The sequence below is a fragment of the Talpa europaea genome (assembly GCF_964194135.1).
Source record: "Talpa europaea genome assembly, chromosome: 13".
Classification (NCBI taxonomy): Eukaryota; Metazoa; Chordata; class Mammalia; order Eulipotyphla; family Talpidae; genus Talpa; species Talpa europaea.
Window position 1 is genome coordinate 21,057,409 of NC_140080.1, and position 16,819 is coordinate 21,074,227.

The 16,819-nt window shown below is 47.3% G+C and overlaps 1 protein-coding gene across 2 annotated transcripts in view; it reads right to left on the minus strand.

Annotated features, from left to right (window-relative positions):
* Positions 1 to 542: 542 nt before the first annotated feature.
* Positions 543 to 16,819, minus strand: part of ZNF608 (zinc finger protein 608) — a gene marked incomplete at both ends in the record, with an annotated part of 101,781 nt that continues 85,504 nt past the window's right edge. For both annotated transcript variants that reach the window (XM_084252871.1, XM_084252870.1), the window contains 6 exons: positions 543 to 628; positions 2,458 to 2,611; positions 3,875 to 4,047; positions 4,623 to 5,040; positions 6,563 to 9,017; positions 9,529 to 9,616. In XM_084252871.1, the coding sequence (XP_084108997.1) occupies positions 543 to 628; positions 2,458 to 2,611; positions 3,875 to 4,047; positions 4,623 to 5,040; positions 6,563 to 9,017; positions 9,529 to 9,616 (3,374 nt within the window). The remainder of the gene's footprint in view (positions 629 to 2,457; positions 2,612 to 3,874; positions 4,048 to 4,622; positions 5,041 to 6,562; positions 9,018 to 9,528; positions 9,617 to 16,819) is intronic.

Consider the following 16,819-nt stretch of genomic DNA (forward strand, 5'->3'; position numbering starts at 1 on the left):
TCTAGCCACATCTGGCCGTGAAAACATGAAAACCATTCGCGTGATGAGCTTATTTTAATTCAATTCAACTCCTGGAATTCAATTCCACAGAAAGTGAACAAACACAAAGGTAATGATAAATGTGGTGAAAAATAAATTACGTAAGGGATAATTAAATACATCAAAGGACAAACATTACCTTTAGTGCCATGAAAGTAAGTTTCTCCATTTGCAAGTTTATTTTTTAAACATAATAAAGAAAGGGAGTCATGGTGAGTCCATTAATTTAACAAAGCTGAAAGGACATCCTAGGGAACTTTCAACTGTTTCAAAAATGGATCAGTTCATGACTAATCTATGTTACAGCTAAGGAGTGAGGTTCACAGAAAAGAAGTTGCATGTGAAGCACTGTGGCGTAATAGGCACATTCAATAAAACATAAAACGCTGAGGAGCTAAGTTTTTGGTCTAACAAGTCTAATCTTGCTTCACCCCGCATATGAAGCTCTCTCTCTCTCTCTCTCTCTCTCTATGCAGAAAACTAATTCAAAATGCAGAAGCTACTTACCTTCTTTGTGCAGGAAACATTCCTGATGCAGATGCCTGGGCAGCCACCTGCTGAGAGGCAACTAGGGCAGCAGAGGTCAGGCCTAATGGGGGAGAAAGGCAAGGCTTCCGTGACATTTAGAAAGATAAGAGTAGACACAGCCAGTGGTGAAGGGCTGCAGAGCCAGGAGCAGCAATCTGTTGTTTCCCAAACACTCACACGAACTGTTTCGTGCGGCAAGGAGACAGTACAAACCACTTGGACTGAGCAACAGCTACCTCTTTACCGAGTAGCTGCGGTCATCTTACTAGGTATTCAAAGAGAGTATATCATTCCATCTCTCCGTTCTGCTCTGCGTGGTACCAAGTGGTTTGCATGCATTCCTGAGTTGGAAGCCCAGGAGAAATAATAGGTCCCAGGTAGCAACAGCAATCAAGTCACAGGGAATTACAGAGGTGACATGCTATTTGCTTGGAATACAATACTTTCATAACTTTTATCACTTCAACGTTTTCCCCTGAGACAGAACACAGTGTAGCCTAAAAAACACATGGAACTTTCGAATCAAACTTAGAAAGAGCCTTAAATTTTACCCTACAAGGGAAAGGTAGCAGTGAGAGAAAGGAATAGCTCTAAATGAGATGGAGTCGCCTCATAAGTTATTTTTAATTCTATAGGAATCCTGGAAATAAGAGAGGAAACAAATGCAAGCATAGGGAAGATTGATCTTTCCTCCTATGTCCCTTATTGCTGTCTTTCAATACACTAGTTGACACCAGGTTACATGACTAAACCAAGGATGCTTCCCTCTTCACATTAGTACGGCTCCCCCACTTTGGGAAGTACCCAAACACAGTGTCTTACATTTAGAGTAGGAAATAACTTGGCAAGCACTATGGACCAACCTGTGTCCCTGTAACATTACTATGTGACAGCCCCAACTCCCAATGTGAGTATATTAAGAGACAAAGCCTGTAAGGAAGTAATTAAGGTTAAATGAGGTCATATGGGTAAGGCCTGCATCCAATAGGATTAGCGTCTTCCTAAGGAGAGCAGGTTCTCTTCTCCCCATGGCCCCTGGCCCGGCCCTGGGCACACCAAGAAGAGGACATGTGAGGACACAGCAAGATGGTGGCCCACATGTGGAGCAGAGCGTTCTCACCAGAAACTGACCAGTCTGGCACCCTCACCTCAGACTCCCAGCCTCCCAGACTGTCAGAAATAAATTTCTGTTGTTGACAGCCATACAGTCTGGGACTTTGCTAGGGCTCCCCTAGCTGACAAAGACAGCAAGTTCCTAGCAAGGGGATCTGTAAAGTGACAAGAGTTGGGACAAACGGCACATGTCCCACGAAAATGCCACAAATCGAAGGCTCCCTCGTGTCAACTCTCTAACTCTTTAAAAATGTTCCCGCGTGTTTAGTGACAGAGTAAGAGCAGTGAAAAGCTAGGAAGAGCCCCTGAAAAGTCTCGAAGCACATCATGTTAGCCCGTTATTCCCATCCCATCCCTGGGAAAGAAACAAATCAAAAGGCCCGTGGAAATCAGGATGAGGATTTTCACCGCAGCTTTCCACCATCCCTCCATTTCCCCCCGTGTCCCTGAGGGAGCTATCAGATGATCTGATTGTTATATTCAGCGGCCCAGACAGGGGCCACCACCCTCTGTCTGTGAGATAGCAGTGAGCCACCGATAACATCAACCAGTGACAATTATAAAGCGGTAGCCACTTCACGTCTCTATAGAATACAAAAATGCAGGGAAAAAAGCCTTAGTTGTGTCACTAGGAAAGACGAGACAGAAGGTGTTACAGACCCTCTGCAGAGTTAACGTGAACTCCAAACTCAACTCTTGTTAAGACCCGGGAGGCTATTTTGGCCACCACTTTCCAAAGCAGAATGAACAAAAGCGGAGTGAGGAGGAGCTGCTGACCTTGGAAAGGGTCATATTGACCAGGGATGAGCGGGTAGCCCATGCCAACGTGGGTGTGGTGGTGCGTATGCAGGTGCCGCTGGCCGAAGGGGGAGTGACGGTCTCTTTCCCTTTCCGCTTCCCGCTCCCGCTCAGCTGTAGCCTTCTCCACAGGCTGCAACAGAAAAGAGAGAACTCCCTTCATCCTCGGAAAACCAGCTCTCACGAGTTCTGGACCACCGGTGTCTCTTAACAGAAGGTGTTAGGTACTTTAAATTCTTTACTAATTAACGATAATTTCAAGAGGCAAGCAACAGCTTCAGTTCACACGAAGTCCACACGAGAGAACTCTCCACCCAAAGGAAACTGAGAGGCATCGAGGTTTTCCTCAACTGGCTGCAACAGGAGAACTTTTCTCCATAGCCTGTACTGGCAGGTTTAGACTCTTTCCAGAAGCTGTACTCTGGAAAATAACTTTTACAAATAGATCGAGGGAAAAAATTTTTTTTCTAGTTACCATTTTATTTACACTCTGTGGGGAGGGCCTTTCTATCTCATAATTTCAAGCAAATCTTTACCTGAAAACACACCCTAATATTATACGGAAACATCAAATACAGGCCCTCGTTGCCCTGACTCTGGAAGCACTGCAGAGTCGCTGAAGAGCTGAACACTCATAGAGAAGCTCTCTTCTCCCAAATCATAATTTGGCTAAGGAGCACGTATTCTCTTGTTCACATGATCAAGGATCTGAAGTTTTCCTTTTTTTTTTTTAACTTGGGGGAAAAAAAAAAACACCTTTGTACCACAGAGTTCTCACAGGAAAAGACAACGAAATCACCTGTTCTACTTTCTGTATAGGGTGTCTGGTGGACTCATTCACATCACAGAGCCTACATTTTAATGTATTCCAGGTTTTTCAGCAAGCACTGCCACATTCTCTTGCGTCTCTCCTCACTGCCGCCTCCAAGACAATCAGTTGCCCCCTTTTCGGGTGGAGGAGCCATCCTTGTGTTGTTTCAGGAGTTATAAGGACAGAACAACGACTCAAGGCCAATGCGGCCATCCCTCCTCGACCAAGGGACTCACGCTGGCACAGGAGAACATACTACCTCTTGCATCAAAAATACCTCGCATCAAATTGGTTCCTGTGAGTTTAAATGTCCACTCAGCAAGCATCCGCCCTAGGCAGGCAAGGAGTGCCGGACTCAGCAACAGAAAAGCTTGCTTGCACCATACATGCTTTAACAACTTCCCCCCTGACATGTGAAAGCATCTTAAGTTTTCAATTTTCCATTATTTATGCATTCGGATAAAATAGCATCCTGAAATCACAGCTGGGTTCCAAAACCATTTCTCCATCAAGAGTGTTCTGCAGCTTATCCCCTTTTCTCCCCCAAAACATGGTACTTTTAAGCAACAACAAAAGGAGGCTTACAGCAGGAGACTTGCTTCGGTATTGGTTGGCATGCTGCTGGAGCAAATCCAGTGCTTTAGATTCAGTGGTTGTTTTCGTGTTGATGCTAGGGCTGGTATTGACTTTCTCTGCCTCTTCTCTCCCTGACATCTTCCCATAAACAGGATAATGAAATCCGGGAGAGAGATAGGCCCCTGTAGATAAACAACAAATGCCACATCAAGTTATAGGCTACATCTTAAAAAAAAAAAAAATCATATGGATTACATGAATTTGGGATTAGAGTCAGAGATCTTAAAATAGGGGATTACATTAAGAATGGGCTACATCATCATTCAACCATATTTAGGTTCTCTCATTTTCTTCTCCCAGTTAATTCATCCTGATGAACAGAGGTTATAAACAGAATTGAGCTTACAGCCATTTCATACATTTATGTGTCTGCTTAAGTGAAAGGAATAGTAACTGTTATGATTATGACAGTAAGTGCTTAGAATATTTTCATCGGCAATAAAGTATCTGTCAGTCTAACAGCTACAATAAGAACATCAGTGACTATGGAGACTACAGCTGAGGACCCTTGACATTCCACCCCCGAAAAAATCCCTTATATGAAATCAGTTTCATCTCGGAGACTTTCAGCAGCTGGGAAACAAGCCAAACAAATGACACCCCTGAAGCATCTAATCAAATCTAACCTAAATTTTTAATAGCTAATATTTCCACACAGCCTCTCCCCTCCAAAACAGTGAGAACCCACAACACGTACCAGGGTAACTGTGCATTAGGACAGGAGAGACAGCCCGGTATGCAGGGTGGCTGGGGTCATACATCTGTGGGTAAGGATAAGCATGCAAGTACTGTATGTAGGACTGATGCTGACTCATGGGCGAGGACACAGCCACTCTCGTCCCCCGAGAGTCCTTCCAGTTCACAGGAGTCTTGCGATCATCGTTTTTCAGCTTGTTCTCCTCCATGGACTGAGAATCGGGGCGCTTAGCCTCTTTGGGCTCCTCTTTAATGCTTGTTAGTGACACAGGGAGGCTGGGCACACCACTCTCTTTATTGGGAGTTTTCCTGGGACTATCCTCTTTTAATTTCTTTTCTCTATCAAGTTCTTCTGCCTTTTGCTGATCCAGGTATTTGGGCTGATATACATAATGATGCCATGTCCTTGCATCTGGATCCTGATTTAAGAAAAAAGATTTTTAAAATTTCAATTTTTAAGAAAAACCCATGAATCGATGTGACACCGTGTTACTTTGAATACCAAATTAACACTTGCTAATGTGCTAAGAGCTGCATCTCCTTCTCTTACAAAGTAATAACGTCTGAGGAAGACATTATTGTCAGTCCCTTTTCAAGAAGACAAAACTAAAGCTTTTGTCTTCACGTAACATCAAGGTCACACTTGTCCACTGCAGGACTGGACTTCAAACTTTGGTCTACTGGGATTCAGGGCTGGGCCTCTGAAGTCATTTCTCAACATTAAATAACATCCTCAGACATATTTCATCTCACCCTCATTTCTGTTTTAGTATCACACACAGGTAAAAAGCAATTTCTAGAATTCCAACTCAACGATAATAAATTTAAGTATTAAATCAATTAACATCATTTGGGGGAAAAGAGTCTGCTTCCTAATACATTTTCCTCATCAACTGCTGCTGAGGTTGAATTGATTGACTCGTGTCTCATTACGCTAAAATCGTTATTAAGACAAAACTTCAAATTAACAGCACACACTGTAGCTTTTCTAGTAAGAAAACAAAGGCATCTGCAATAAACCCTCCCATTCTGTATCGTTTTAATGGGACCCTGTGAAGCCACAGCCTGATTCCAGGGGTCGGGGAGTAACCTCCCTAAATGACCTTTGGGGCCTCCGTCCTGTTCGTAACATAAGCCACTGGACGCTTAGGTGCTGAGTCAAAATTCAGAAATGGGTATGAAGAAAGGATTCTATCGTGATGACTCATCAGCGCCATCAGCACAGTAGGAGGATGAGGTGGACGGTGTCAGGAATACCCGGATGAACACTCTAAGGGCTGAAGTGAGTCAGGATGTCTCAACGGTGACAGCGCCGGCACTCATGTGGTTTCATGGTGACCGACTTTCTATGCTGGCACACGTAACCTCAGGCTGGCTGACCGCGGGGCTCGACTGTTTGAGGCCCATCCTCCCAGAACAGCTTTTAACGTAGAGGGCAAAACAAATCTCGTGGTCTGGCTCAGAGACTGTGAGAAAGACATCTGAGATGACTGGGGAATGTGAAGGTAGGGGCCCAGTTTTATCATTCCTAAGAGATGGCAGCTGAAATCTGGGAACATAAAAGAACAAACACTGTAGAGCTCAGACTCAGAATCTCAGCGCTAGGGGGAAACTCGGCGGCCACGTGATCCAATGCCCTCACTTTGGACTCTCAGAAAAGCAGGAACCAGAGCTAGCTCATGACCAGGAACGGGGAGTCTGCGAAACGGGTGTCCATGGTTCGGTTTTACGCTACGACATGACAGGGGAAATTATTACACATTTTTAGAGGGACGCCATCACTCCTGAGAGAATCTTTTAAAATATTTCCCAAGAGGAGAGGAATCAACCCTAATGCACCCTGGGTTTCCTGCCTGCGGAGAAGTCTAACCAGCTCAAGCCCAGACATGTACAGGTCTCAGACTGCTCTGTCCCTGCGGGGGCCACGCTCCACAATCTTACTTGTTTAAATCTCGAGGTTGGGTCTACACCTGTCTGCTTCATAGAGTCCATGACAGATTTCATTTCTACAGCCTCTTTAATAAGCTGGTGGTTTTCCATCTGCTTAGCTTTGAAGCTGTCGGCCTGAAGCTGTTGCTGGTGATTGGAGAGAAGCTGCGATTTACCTGTCTCCTCAGTTTTATTAGGCACTGACGGCCCTAGTTTAGAATGGTTTTTGTTAGGCTCCGGAGTAGAGGGAGCTTTTGAGATTGTGGCCGATGGCACGTTTTTCTGTTTACTGTCATCCTTGCCCAGCTCTTTCAAGGGGAGCTCATTTTTCCTGTCACAGTCTGCTCTCCCAGCCTGGGCCATTTTCTGCTCTGCCAGCCTCTGGTCTTCGTAGTACTTCTCGTACTGCTGCCTGTAGGCAGGGCTAGTGGCCATCAGCGACTTCTGGTCCATGTAGAGCCCGTAGGCATACTGGCCGTAGTACAGCGACTGGGCCAGCGCGGGGTGTCTCTGCGTGATCACCGACTGGTGCTGCGGCTGCAAGGGGGCCGAGTTGTGCTCCACTTTTTTGGCCTCTAACTGCTCGGCCTTGTCTTTCTTTTCCGTGTCGTCTTCGGACTCCTTCTTGATCTTCATCCCCTGCGCGCTGCCCCCGTTCCCAGCCACAGGGGCACCGACCTGGCCGGGGTGCATGTAACTTGGAGAATAGTAAGGCTCGTAGCCGTGGTAATAGGGCGAGTGGGCCTCTTTCATCTGTGATGATTGTGCTGTTGTCAGAGAATGCCCTTTCACGACGCCGTCCTTCCCAGACAAGACATCTGAGGGCGAACTGGCCTTCGACCGCATGCCCTCCGACCTGCTGTCAGACCCGCCATCGTCGGCAGCGTCCGAGATGTCCGAGTAGGCAGGGCTGCTGGTCTTGCCCGCAGAGCCCTCGGCCCCGTTCTGGGTCAGCACGTGCAGGGGCGCCATGGGCGCCTGCCCGTTCACCAGAGGGCTGCACTCCATCCTCGAGGCGCTGCCGATGGACGGGCTGGGCGCGTTGTCCGTGAACGTGTACACCTTATCGGCCTCGGCTTTGATACTGGCCATGCGGCTCTCCTGGGACTCCGACAGCCCGTTGGCCAGCCCTTCGTTCTTGTTCAGATGATCCTTTAAAAAATGCCCCGACAAATCTTTGCCGGCCCCCTTGGCCTCCTCCAGTTTCCCCAGCTTGGCGTCCATCTTCGGGCTGCCTGTCTCCTTCCCCTCTTTGTCCTTCAGCTTTCGCTTCTCCTTTTTCTTCTTGTCTTTGAGCGACACGAGAGCTGGGTTCACGGTGATGGGCTCCCCCATAATCGTGGGCTTTGGTTGAATGGGTTTTAACGGAGGGCTCTTTGGTGTGGCCTGGACCACGGTCGTGGTGAGGGAGGGCAGCCCGGGGATGGTGCCCGTGGTGGTGCTGGTGAAGGCGGCCGTGGGGATGGCGATCAGCTGCGGGGGCGTGGGGGCGGGGGCCGGCGCGATGGGCCGCGCGGTTTTCAGCTTGGACAGGTTTTTGTCCATTTTGCAGTTGTTGGCCTTCTTGCCCTTTTCTTTCTCGCCCAGGCTTTTCTTGTCGATTAATCCTTCTGCCTCCAGTTTGGGCATTTCGGCAGCCAAACTGCCGTCCGCCGCCGAGCAGCCGTCTAGCGTGGCCGTCATGTTGGAGATGACCGGGAGGTTGCTCAGCTCACTGGCCAGGCCCTTCTTTTTGCCGGAATTCTTGCCGGCTTTGGAACCGATCGCGGAACCGGGGCCGTTGCTGATCAGCTCTCGCTTTCCTTTGGGGGTCCCGGGAGGGTTTGCGGGGCCGGGCGAGGCCGGGGTCTTCACCGGGTCATAGGTTGAAACACTTGTGCTTGGCTCGCCGCAGTCAAGCGCCACGTTGCTCAGCGCCTCCTCGCAGTCTGAGATCTTGTCCTCGCTGTCGGGCTCGAACTCCAGCTTGTTTTCTGGGTCCAGGTGTGCGTGAGCCTGGTGGTAGCGCAGGCCGTTAATGTGCTTGTACTTTTTGTTGCAGTTCGGGTGGGGACAATCGATTAACACCGGAGAAGAGCAGCCTTGGTCCAAAAAAGGAGTCTCTGGTTTCCCTTGCGGGGTGGTGGGAGTGCTTCTAGAATTTGTGCGGACGCGCTTCCCGGGCTTATTGTCCTCAGAGCTGGAGTTGAGGTCCAGCTCCATGGGAGGCTTGTTTTTCCTTTTGTTGGTGGAAGAGGGGCTGGCTTTAATGTCCTCGGCGGCACAATTTGGGGGTGTCCTTCGCCCACTGGCGTTGAGGCTGCCCCTCCTCCCTTTTCCATTGGCTCCCCCTCTGTTCTTGTTCTGCAGCCCTCTGGATTCTGTGAAGCTGGCCTCCGAGCCGGGGGCCGCCGCGGTTGACCTTGCTCGCTTTCCTCTGCCCCGGCCCCCTCGCATCTCCAGGTCGCTGGTGGGTGACTCACAGAACCTAGGAAAGCAAGCGACACACATCAAAATGAGGAGCCCCAGAAGGGCCCGGTGGAATCACAAGGCACACCACGCAGCCGAGAGCAGTCAACACCCAGCAGCTTGAGGACTGGGGGCCAGATCAGTAAAGAAGCCTGTTCTACTGGCAACGGCCACACCTGCAAAGGGAACAGGCTACCCAAGGCTGACGTTTTTCCTAAGAAAACAGCTCAGATAGCTGGGCTTCAGATTCCCTTCAAATTCCCATTTGAGAAAAGAAGAAAACAAAGGAGACAAAGGGTAGTGAGAAGAGATTTCCTGATAGAAAAGAAACCCAGCATCTGCATTTTGCTGTGTTCAATCCTGAATTGCTCATTTCTCTTCTGCCTGGTTTCAATTACAAGCAGACTTTTATGTATTATTAATCTCTCGGTGCAGTTTCCTTGCCAAGAGCGGGGGGGCGGGGGTGAGGACAGAGCAAGAAGAGAAAGAGGAGAGAAAACAGAGACTGAAATGAAAGGCCCCATGCATACCTGGGAGGGGCCCAGTCGTGCTTGGTGCAGTCCAGTAGGGTCCCCACGTAAGTTTTGTTCCTCCACGTGACATTGACCACTAGGACACCTGCGAAAAGCGGGGAATGCAATTGGTTAGCACCGATTACACTATTTCCAGTTCATTTATTGTTATTATTATTATTTTTACCAGCAAAGTTCTATTCTCATGTGCTTTCAAAAGCTGTGGTTTACGTTCTTCCTCTTTTTGGTTTCAGTGACCTCAAGTGAAAACCCACAGGAAACTCTGTGTGAGAGAGTGTGTGTGAGTGTGTGAGTGTGTGTGCCCATGAGCATGCATGTGTGGTACAAAAGGGTAAGACTGCGTGAGAGTGTAATCAAGATACTGCTGACAGAAGGAAATGGTTTTTGCCATGTCCTGCTGTAAAACAGCAACACTCACCTCTTAATTTTTCTATTATTACACATAATTGCTTTCGTTTGGCAAGCAGCCAACATAAACTAAGCGCCCGTTACCAGTGCTTAAACCAGAAGGTGACTGAAAGGAGTCGGCTTTGTTTCTAATTCAACAGTATAATAGAATCGTATTTTTTATTTAGGGAAAAAATGATTTGGGGGCACAAAAATACATGTAGTGAGGAAAGCAGGGTCCTAGAGCCCAGATAGCAGACAATCAGCTAATCCCCCCCCCCCCCCCTGCGTTTCTACGACAAGAATCAGCCTTGGTACCATATCTGTTTCACTATTTGGTCTTGTTTCATGTTAAGGACTCCTAAAATAGCCCTCTCAAGAAAATAAATGTGCACAATAGGTTTGCTCTTGGGGTTATCTTTAGAATCAACTTTAGTAAGCATTTGCCACAGAGGATTAGAAAAAAAATCTCAAAACCAACACACTTGTTTCCTGCAAGTCATTCTGCTTTTCCCAACTGCTTTGCAGACAGACAATTTAATTTAACACAGCATCTGTGAATTACTAAACTTAAGTGCACTTAGTATACTGAATGTCACCGTGAAACAAAATATAACATCCTCTTATTTCTCCAGAGGACAACTGCCGTGTGTGTGTGTGTGTGTGTGTGTGTATAAATTTTTAAATTACTCCTTTAAAGCCCATATTAAATAGGCCTAGATTTTGAGGTTACAGAAATTACAAATGAAATATTTAAGTGTACCTTTGTTTTCTTCTCTGTGCTTACTCCCTCCCCTCCCCCAAACCCCCCAATTCTTCCTCGAAACAGCAAGGGACATTACCCAATGTCTATTTCTAGCTGGTCTGCTCACTTGCTCACTGCCATTTTGACTGTTAGGGAAAACTTGTTTTGAACTCCTTTATGGCAAGGGACGGCTCACCAGGCAAGACATCTCCTAGAGAATATTCTAGTGGCAGGTAAAATATATTTGAATGGTTGGAACTGCAGTCGTGGGGGAGGAAAATTTTCTTTCAGAAGTCTCATAAAGAGATTTAAACATTTTCCCCCACATGGTCTAGTGACCATTACTCAGGTGCCATCTGAACTTACTCACTGTCGCAGCCGTGGAGGGGAGGGGCCTAGCAGGGAGCAAAGCAAAAGCATTTCCTCAAATCACTAGTGATTCATCTGTAATTCCCTCAGAATTTTTTTTTAAGCCAGTGAGCATAAAAATTCATAAGAGATGAGAACCAATGATAATCAGGCGTTTGGTGAAAATTTGCACAAGGCAGAACAACTGGTGAAAAGGATTCTTCCCCAGCACATGCCTTCAGGAAAAGGGAAAAGAGGTGAAGGGGAAGGCTGAGCTGGGTTTCTCATCAACTCCTCTCTGGGGCACCGTGGATGGTGTCAAAGACCTTTGCAGCTGCTTAAAATTCCTGAGCGTGTCGGCTGTATTTACAGCGCAGACATCTATCCGCACTGCCTGGAGGTGGCTGGCATTTCAGCTCTAGATGCAATGGACGGAGTCGCCGCGTTGCCGAGCGCCCCGATGTAGCGCCAATGTATAATTAAAATTGCTTGAAAGGAAACATGAAAGAAACAACAAACCCTCCATTCTTGCAGTAATAAAATTAAAAACAGGAAAAGTCTGCGCAGACACTTAACATTTGTCTGCAGTGAAAGCCTTTTGTTATTGCTCTTCCCCCAGGGGCTCGCGCGGCTGGCGCACGCCGGCTGCTGATTGGCCGGCGCCTGCGGGGACGCTCGCGCCTGATTGGCTGGGCCGAGGGCGGCCCCGGAGCCGCGAGGCGCGGCCGGGGATAAAGGGCTGCGCGGGGCGCGGGGCTGCGTCCCGGCGGCTGCGAGGCGGGGCCGGCAGCCGCCCGGTTCTCCCTGCGGGAAGGCTGCCCGCCCTGCACGGTTCGGCTCCGTACATCAACGCGGGCCTGTCCACATGGTGCAAGGCTGCATTCAGCTCTCGCCCGCCGCGAGCCACGCTGCACCGCGCGGCTCCACGTAGCACGCCAGCTGCTCAGACCCAAAATTGGGGTCTCGAATGGGGGCAGGGTGCGCCCCCCCCCAGGTGTGCCCCACCCTCCCCAGGAGGCCCCAGACAAGCAACTTAGCATTGGTTACTGGTCACCAAGGCTCAACTCAGGTTGCACCTTTCACACTGTAAAACTATTCACATTGCCTGGTGCTATTTCTAGAAGGCAGACAAGCAGACCTCTTATCTCAGTGAGAGTGATATTTATCATTATTATTAGCACTCAGTGGGAATAAAATCCTGTGAAGAAAAGTACATTTTCAACTTGAAAGCGCCTCAATAAGTCAGTCTTATTTTTCCAGAAGCCCACGCATTTCAAACGCTCAAAATAAAAGCTCTACTCCCGGGGAGATTTTGAACGGTCTCCATCAAGCAGTGCTAATTAAATACGTGTGCTTGTGTCTATTTTTCTTTATGTACAAGCCGCTTCACAATGCCGCAGAGTATTTCTATCTGCCTAGAATTCACTATCTGCCTGGAATATACACAAGCACATGTTTACACAGCCAAGCCTGCCGCTCTACATTGCAAAGAAGGCTTAGAGGAATGCGACTCATATAAACTACAAAGTATATTGTTTCTTTGAAAGGAAGTCTGTGTTTAGACAACATCCTATTGTGAGGGGCCAAGTGGAGGGAGGTGTGTTAGTCTGAAAACGGTGAATGGTTTATCATTCTGCGGAAGACATCTTGAACAATTTGTAACCCATAGTCATACAAGAGAGGCTGGTTTTCAAAGGCATTTAAGTGACCAAAATGAAAACCAATCTTTTACACGTACAAATGTGAATTTCATAAATCTGGACCTAGTTACGTTTCTCACATTAGGTGGAAATAAATCTACATTTGCCCCACCTCGAAGATTTGCAGTTTCTTTTTCCAAAGTTTAACCTATGAGCTAAGCACCGAGCATACGCTATACAAATCCTTTTCCTCTTCATGTTCTCAACCATCCCATTGCTTTGTGATCCTCTCTCTCTACCCATGGCCTGACCATGGTTTTCCTCCGAGAGCTGATGCCTGCCTGTAACATTTCACATTTGAAAAATATCAGAAGAGTATCACCAATGAAGTAAGAACACAGCAGAAGACTGCAAGAGATGGTCTGGCATGTACTCAGCGGGCAGAGTTTTCGTATTTGTGTTAAGGCTTTGTTTTAAATACTGACATACCATCAATCTAAGATACCACCCCCAAAAGGTATATTACGTATGGGACGTTTAATAATACATGGACTGCATTCTAGAACTTGTGCCCCTATGTCTACAAGACACAGGAGCCCTGATCTCATAAGAGTCTTTCAGTCATGGTGTTCTATTATTTCTTGTAGCAACTTAACAATTAAGTGGCCCCAGAGAGACCAGCAGGCCCAGTAGGCATTTATCATGCTTCTATAGGTTATACACAGAGAATCGATTCGGTGCTATGGAATCAACCACATTTTGACTGAGACTTGGTTCAAATTCTGTACTTCAATAGTCTGCAAACTAGTAGTGAAAGCAACACAGGCAAAACCTGTAACCCAGAACTGTAAGTAGAGCTTGAGTATTATTATTTCTACTTAGAGTAGACTCCTTATTCCACTGTATCAGCCTGGACCCTCAATGTATGACTTTCATTGCAGTCCCTGCACCACCAACACCACAAATTTTGCCTCAGAGATATACACAAGCACAGAGATAGCTTCAGGTGACCAGTTCCCTGGATCAGTACCCCTAACCCTCATCTCATCTTGCAACAGGGTGGTCCCAAGGAAAGGGGGAGGTTCCCTGCCCCACCCAAGGGAGGGTGGAGCTGAGCAGGGAGAAGAAAAGCAACAGAAGAGACTGAGGAAGGAAGCAGGATGGAGCCGGGAGACCTAGAGGAGGCGCATGGAGCCTAGGGACACGTGAAGAAACTGCGCTTGTCTTTTGGTCGTGGACGGGGTGACACAGATGTGGGTGAGACCCATGGGGAGGTGACAATGGCAGCTTTTATCTTGATGTTGATTTTGCTCTTTTCCTTCTGGGCTTGTCTGATTGTTTCTGACCCTTTGCTGTGGGTCCCCACTGGAAGGTGCTTTAGACTCATGGCAGGCTTTGGGGCCTTGCTCTGGGCCAATCCCATTTGGATGGACTTTTACCCACGAGGGGACGGGTAACTTTGGGTGCTTCATTTAGAAACTAGACTCTTTGCCTTTCCTGTATTGTTTCCTAGTTTTATTAAAGTTCCTTCCCATTAAAGTCTCATATGTTTTGTGTTGATGCGGCGGATGGCAGAACCCATTTAGAATAGGCAGGTTTGCAGGGTCGGGGCTGCCCCTCTCCCTGTCCTATAACAATCTCTCTGCTCCAGTGATGGGGCCCTAAAAAGCAAAAGCAACCCAACAGGGATGAAGGTGGGAACGTGAATTAACAAGACAAAAGGGAAATCAGAGTAGAAGCCTAGAGGTCACAGGGGGGCTGAGGGGAGGGGACTATGGTGGACCAAAGCCCCAAGGACGCTTGAGTGCTGTGACAGGAGGAAGTCAGGCGGTGGGGCAAGCGCCTTGCACCTGTGTGTGTGTCTCCCTCTTTCTTCCTGCTTCTTTACCGAGAGCCACCTTCACACCCCAGGTTGCCCAATGTTTTCTGGCCACCTTATTAAAGAGTTGTTCCTGGTGCTGCAGTAAAATGTCCTTGCATACTTTGGTTCTGGTTCTGCCTTCTGATCCCCTGTTGCTTTGCCCTGCAGGCAAGGACAATGACCAGGCTGACATTCTCCTGGTCTCCAGTTCACTCACTTCCTCCCCCTCGAGCCTAAACAAGTTTCTTCAACCCATTCTTTGTGTCACTTCTCTAATTCCCCTGAAAGAATCTCTACAGATTCTTTCTTAACTGTCCAAATTCCCAAGGACAGTTAAGATTCCTAATGGTTTAGGACCAAACGGGGATGTCACGAGTGATCTAGGAATCCTCCCCAGTCACATGCCACGCACGCCACCCCCACACAGCCACTGCCCCGGGGGGCCCAGTGCACATTCCTCCTACCAGTGGAAACATACCAGAGACCATCCTTTCTTTTCCTTCCATAGTCCACAGCTAGACACTCCCCAAGCCTCCCTGCCAATAAGATGTGGCCCAGGGCCTGAGTTCGGTGAAAGGAAAGTGAGTGAACTGATGTGTGCCACTTTCAGGCCTGGCCTGGAAGATCCCCGAGTGCCTCCCCCTTCTGACTGGCAGCCATGGAGACGACAAGAGGCACCTGGAAGGCCACAAATAAAAGATGGCAGTGCTGTTCATCCGGGATCTGACAAGGAGTGAACAGGAATGCAGAACTCTATCGGGCAAGCAACAAAGAATGGCTTACTGTGACTGAATACTGTGGAGATCATTTGTGTTACCCCAATACACGGCCCCTTTAACCTTTTACTCCACACGTGTATATGGTGACCAGACTACAGCCCCGGAGAACAGGAGCTGCGGCTACACTACTGCACCTATGGGCATACTGCCCGTAGGTTCATCCTACACCGAGAAACTACTAGAAGGTGACTAGAAGAGAATCACGATTTGAATCTTACCCCATTGACTTCACTATTATCATACTTTTTCAATAAGCATCATCTCCCCCTAGCTTGTAGTTGATAGAAATTCTCTGTGGAGAGATTTTGCTCTGAAGATGTTATAAATATGGTTTATGAATTACTGTTTCTGGTATTCGTGAAGATGTTTCCTCAAGAACTGGGCAAATGTCTGATTTCCCAGGAGATCGGCATAACTCTGTTTGTATTACAGTTTAAAGGCTGTTCCAGAGCCTTTAAAGTGCCTCATTGCTGGGACAGAAGTCTCTGCCAAGCATTGCAAATGCTGAATTTGGAATCAGGCATCGTTTTTTTTTTTTTAAACTCATATTCAGACTACCACATCTGGATGGACTTGGTGTGCTCTCATGCAGAAAAGAGAAACCTCACTCTAATGGCACTGAAATGTAACCCATTTATGCCACAACCCCCTTTTTTTAAGTTTACACATTTCTTTCCTTTTAAATGTTTTCCAGTAGAAACATTAGTGACAATAAAAATGCCACCATATGCTGGTTTCATGAGTAGGGGATCAAGTTCATATATTATAGGTGTCCTATTACCCTATATTTTTATACAATGTGACTGCTGTACAAGGTATGAGGTATCAACAGTCCTTTGTACCTAGCTCTCCCTGAAATACATGGTGGTTGCTATTTTGTTGTATCGGTACTGCCCCTTTTTTTGAAAAGCTGAGGCTTGAATATGTTTATTCATCATTCTGGGTTCTGAGTTTCTAACTTTGAGGTAGACCTTTTTTTTCAAAGGATAAAGTTGTGTTTATAATTAGTTGGGGAAATTTTGTATTTACAACTCAGGTTGCCAATAAAATACCTGCCAGACAAAAAGCCGAGGGACTTTCCTATGACCTATGCCAAGTATACAGGGGGCAGCAGGACAAGAAAAGTGTTTTCACGTGATCAGAAAATGCAGTATTCTTTTTTTTTAAGAGCCCTACTGCTGGGCTGAATGTTTGAAGAGTCACTTTAACCACATCCTGTAATCAAACCATCTGGAACACAGTTCTGCGATTAGTCACCCCGAACACTGGGCTTTATCTGAACAAATAGTGTACGGCCATGGCGCTCGGGAGACAGGGCATCTGAACAAAGGGAAGTGTAATGAAACACTTTATGCCCTAGTGTGCCCCCACCCGAGTCATAAACCCCAGAGACACAATGCTCTGGTGTTAATGTACTACTTTATGAAAGCACAGTGAGCTCAAAGATTAAAGGACTGAAGGGCAAAAAATTGCTGGTTTGGATACATCTTCTCTGTTGGTGGCTGGACTGTGTGTTGGCACCGTGCTC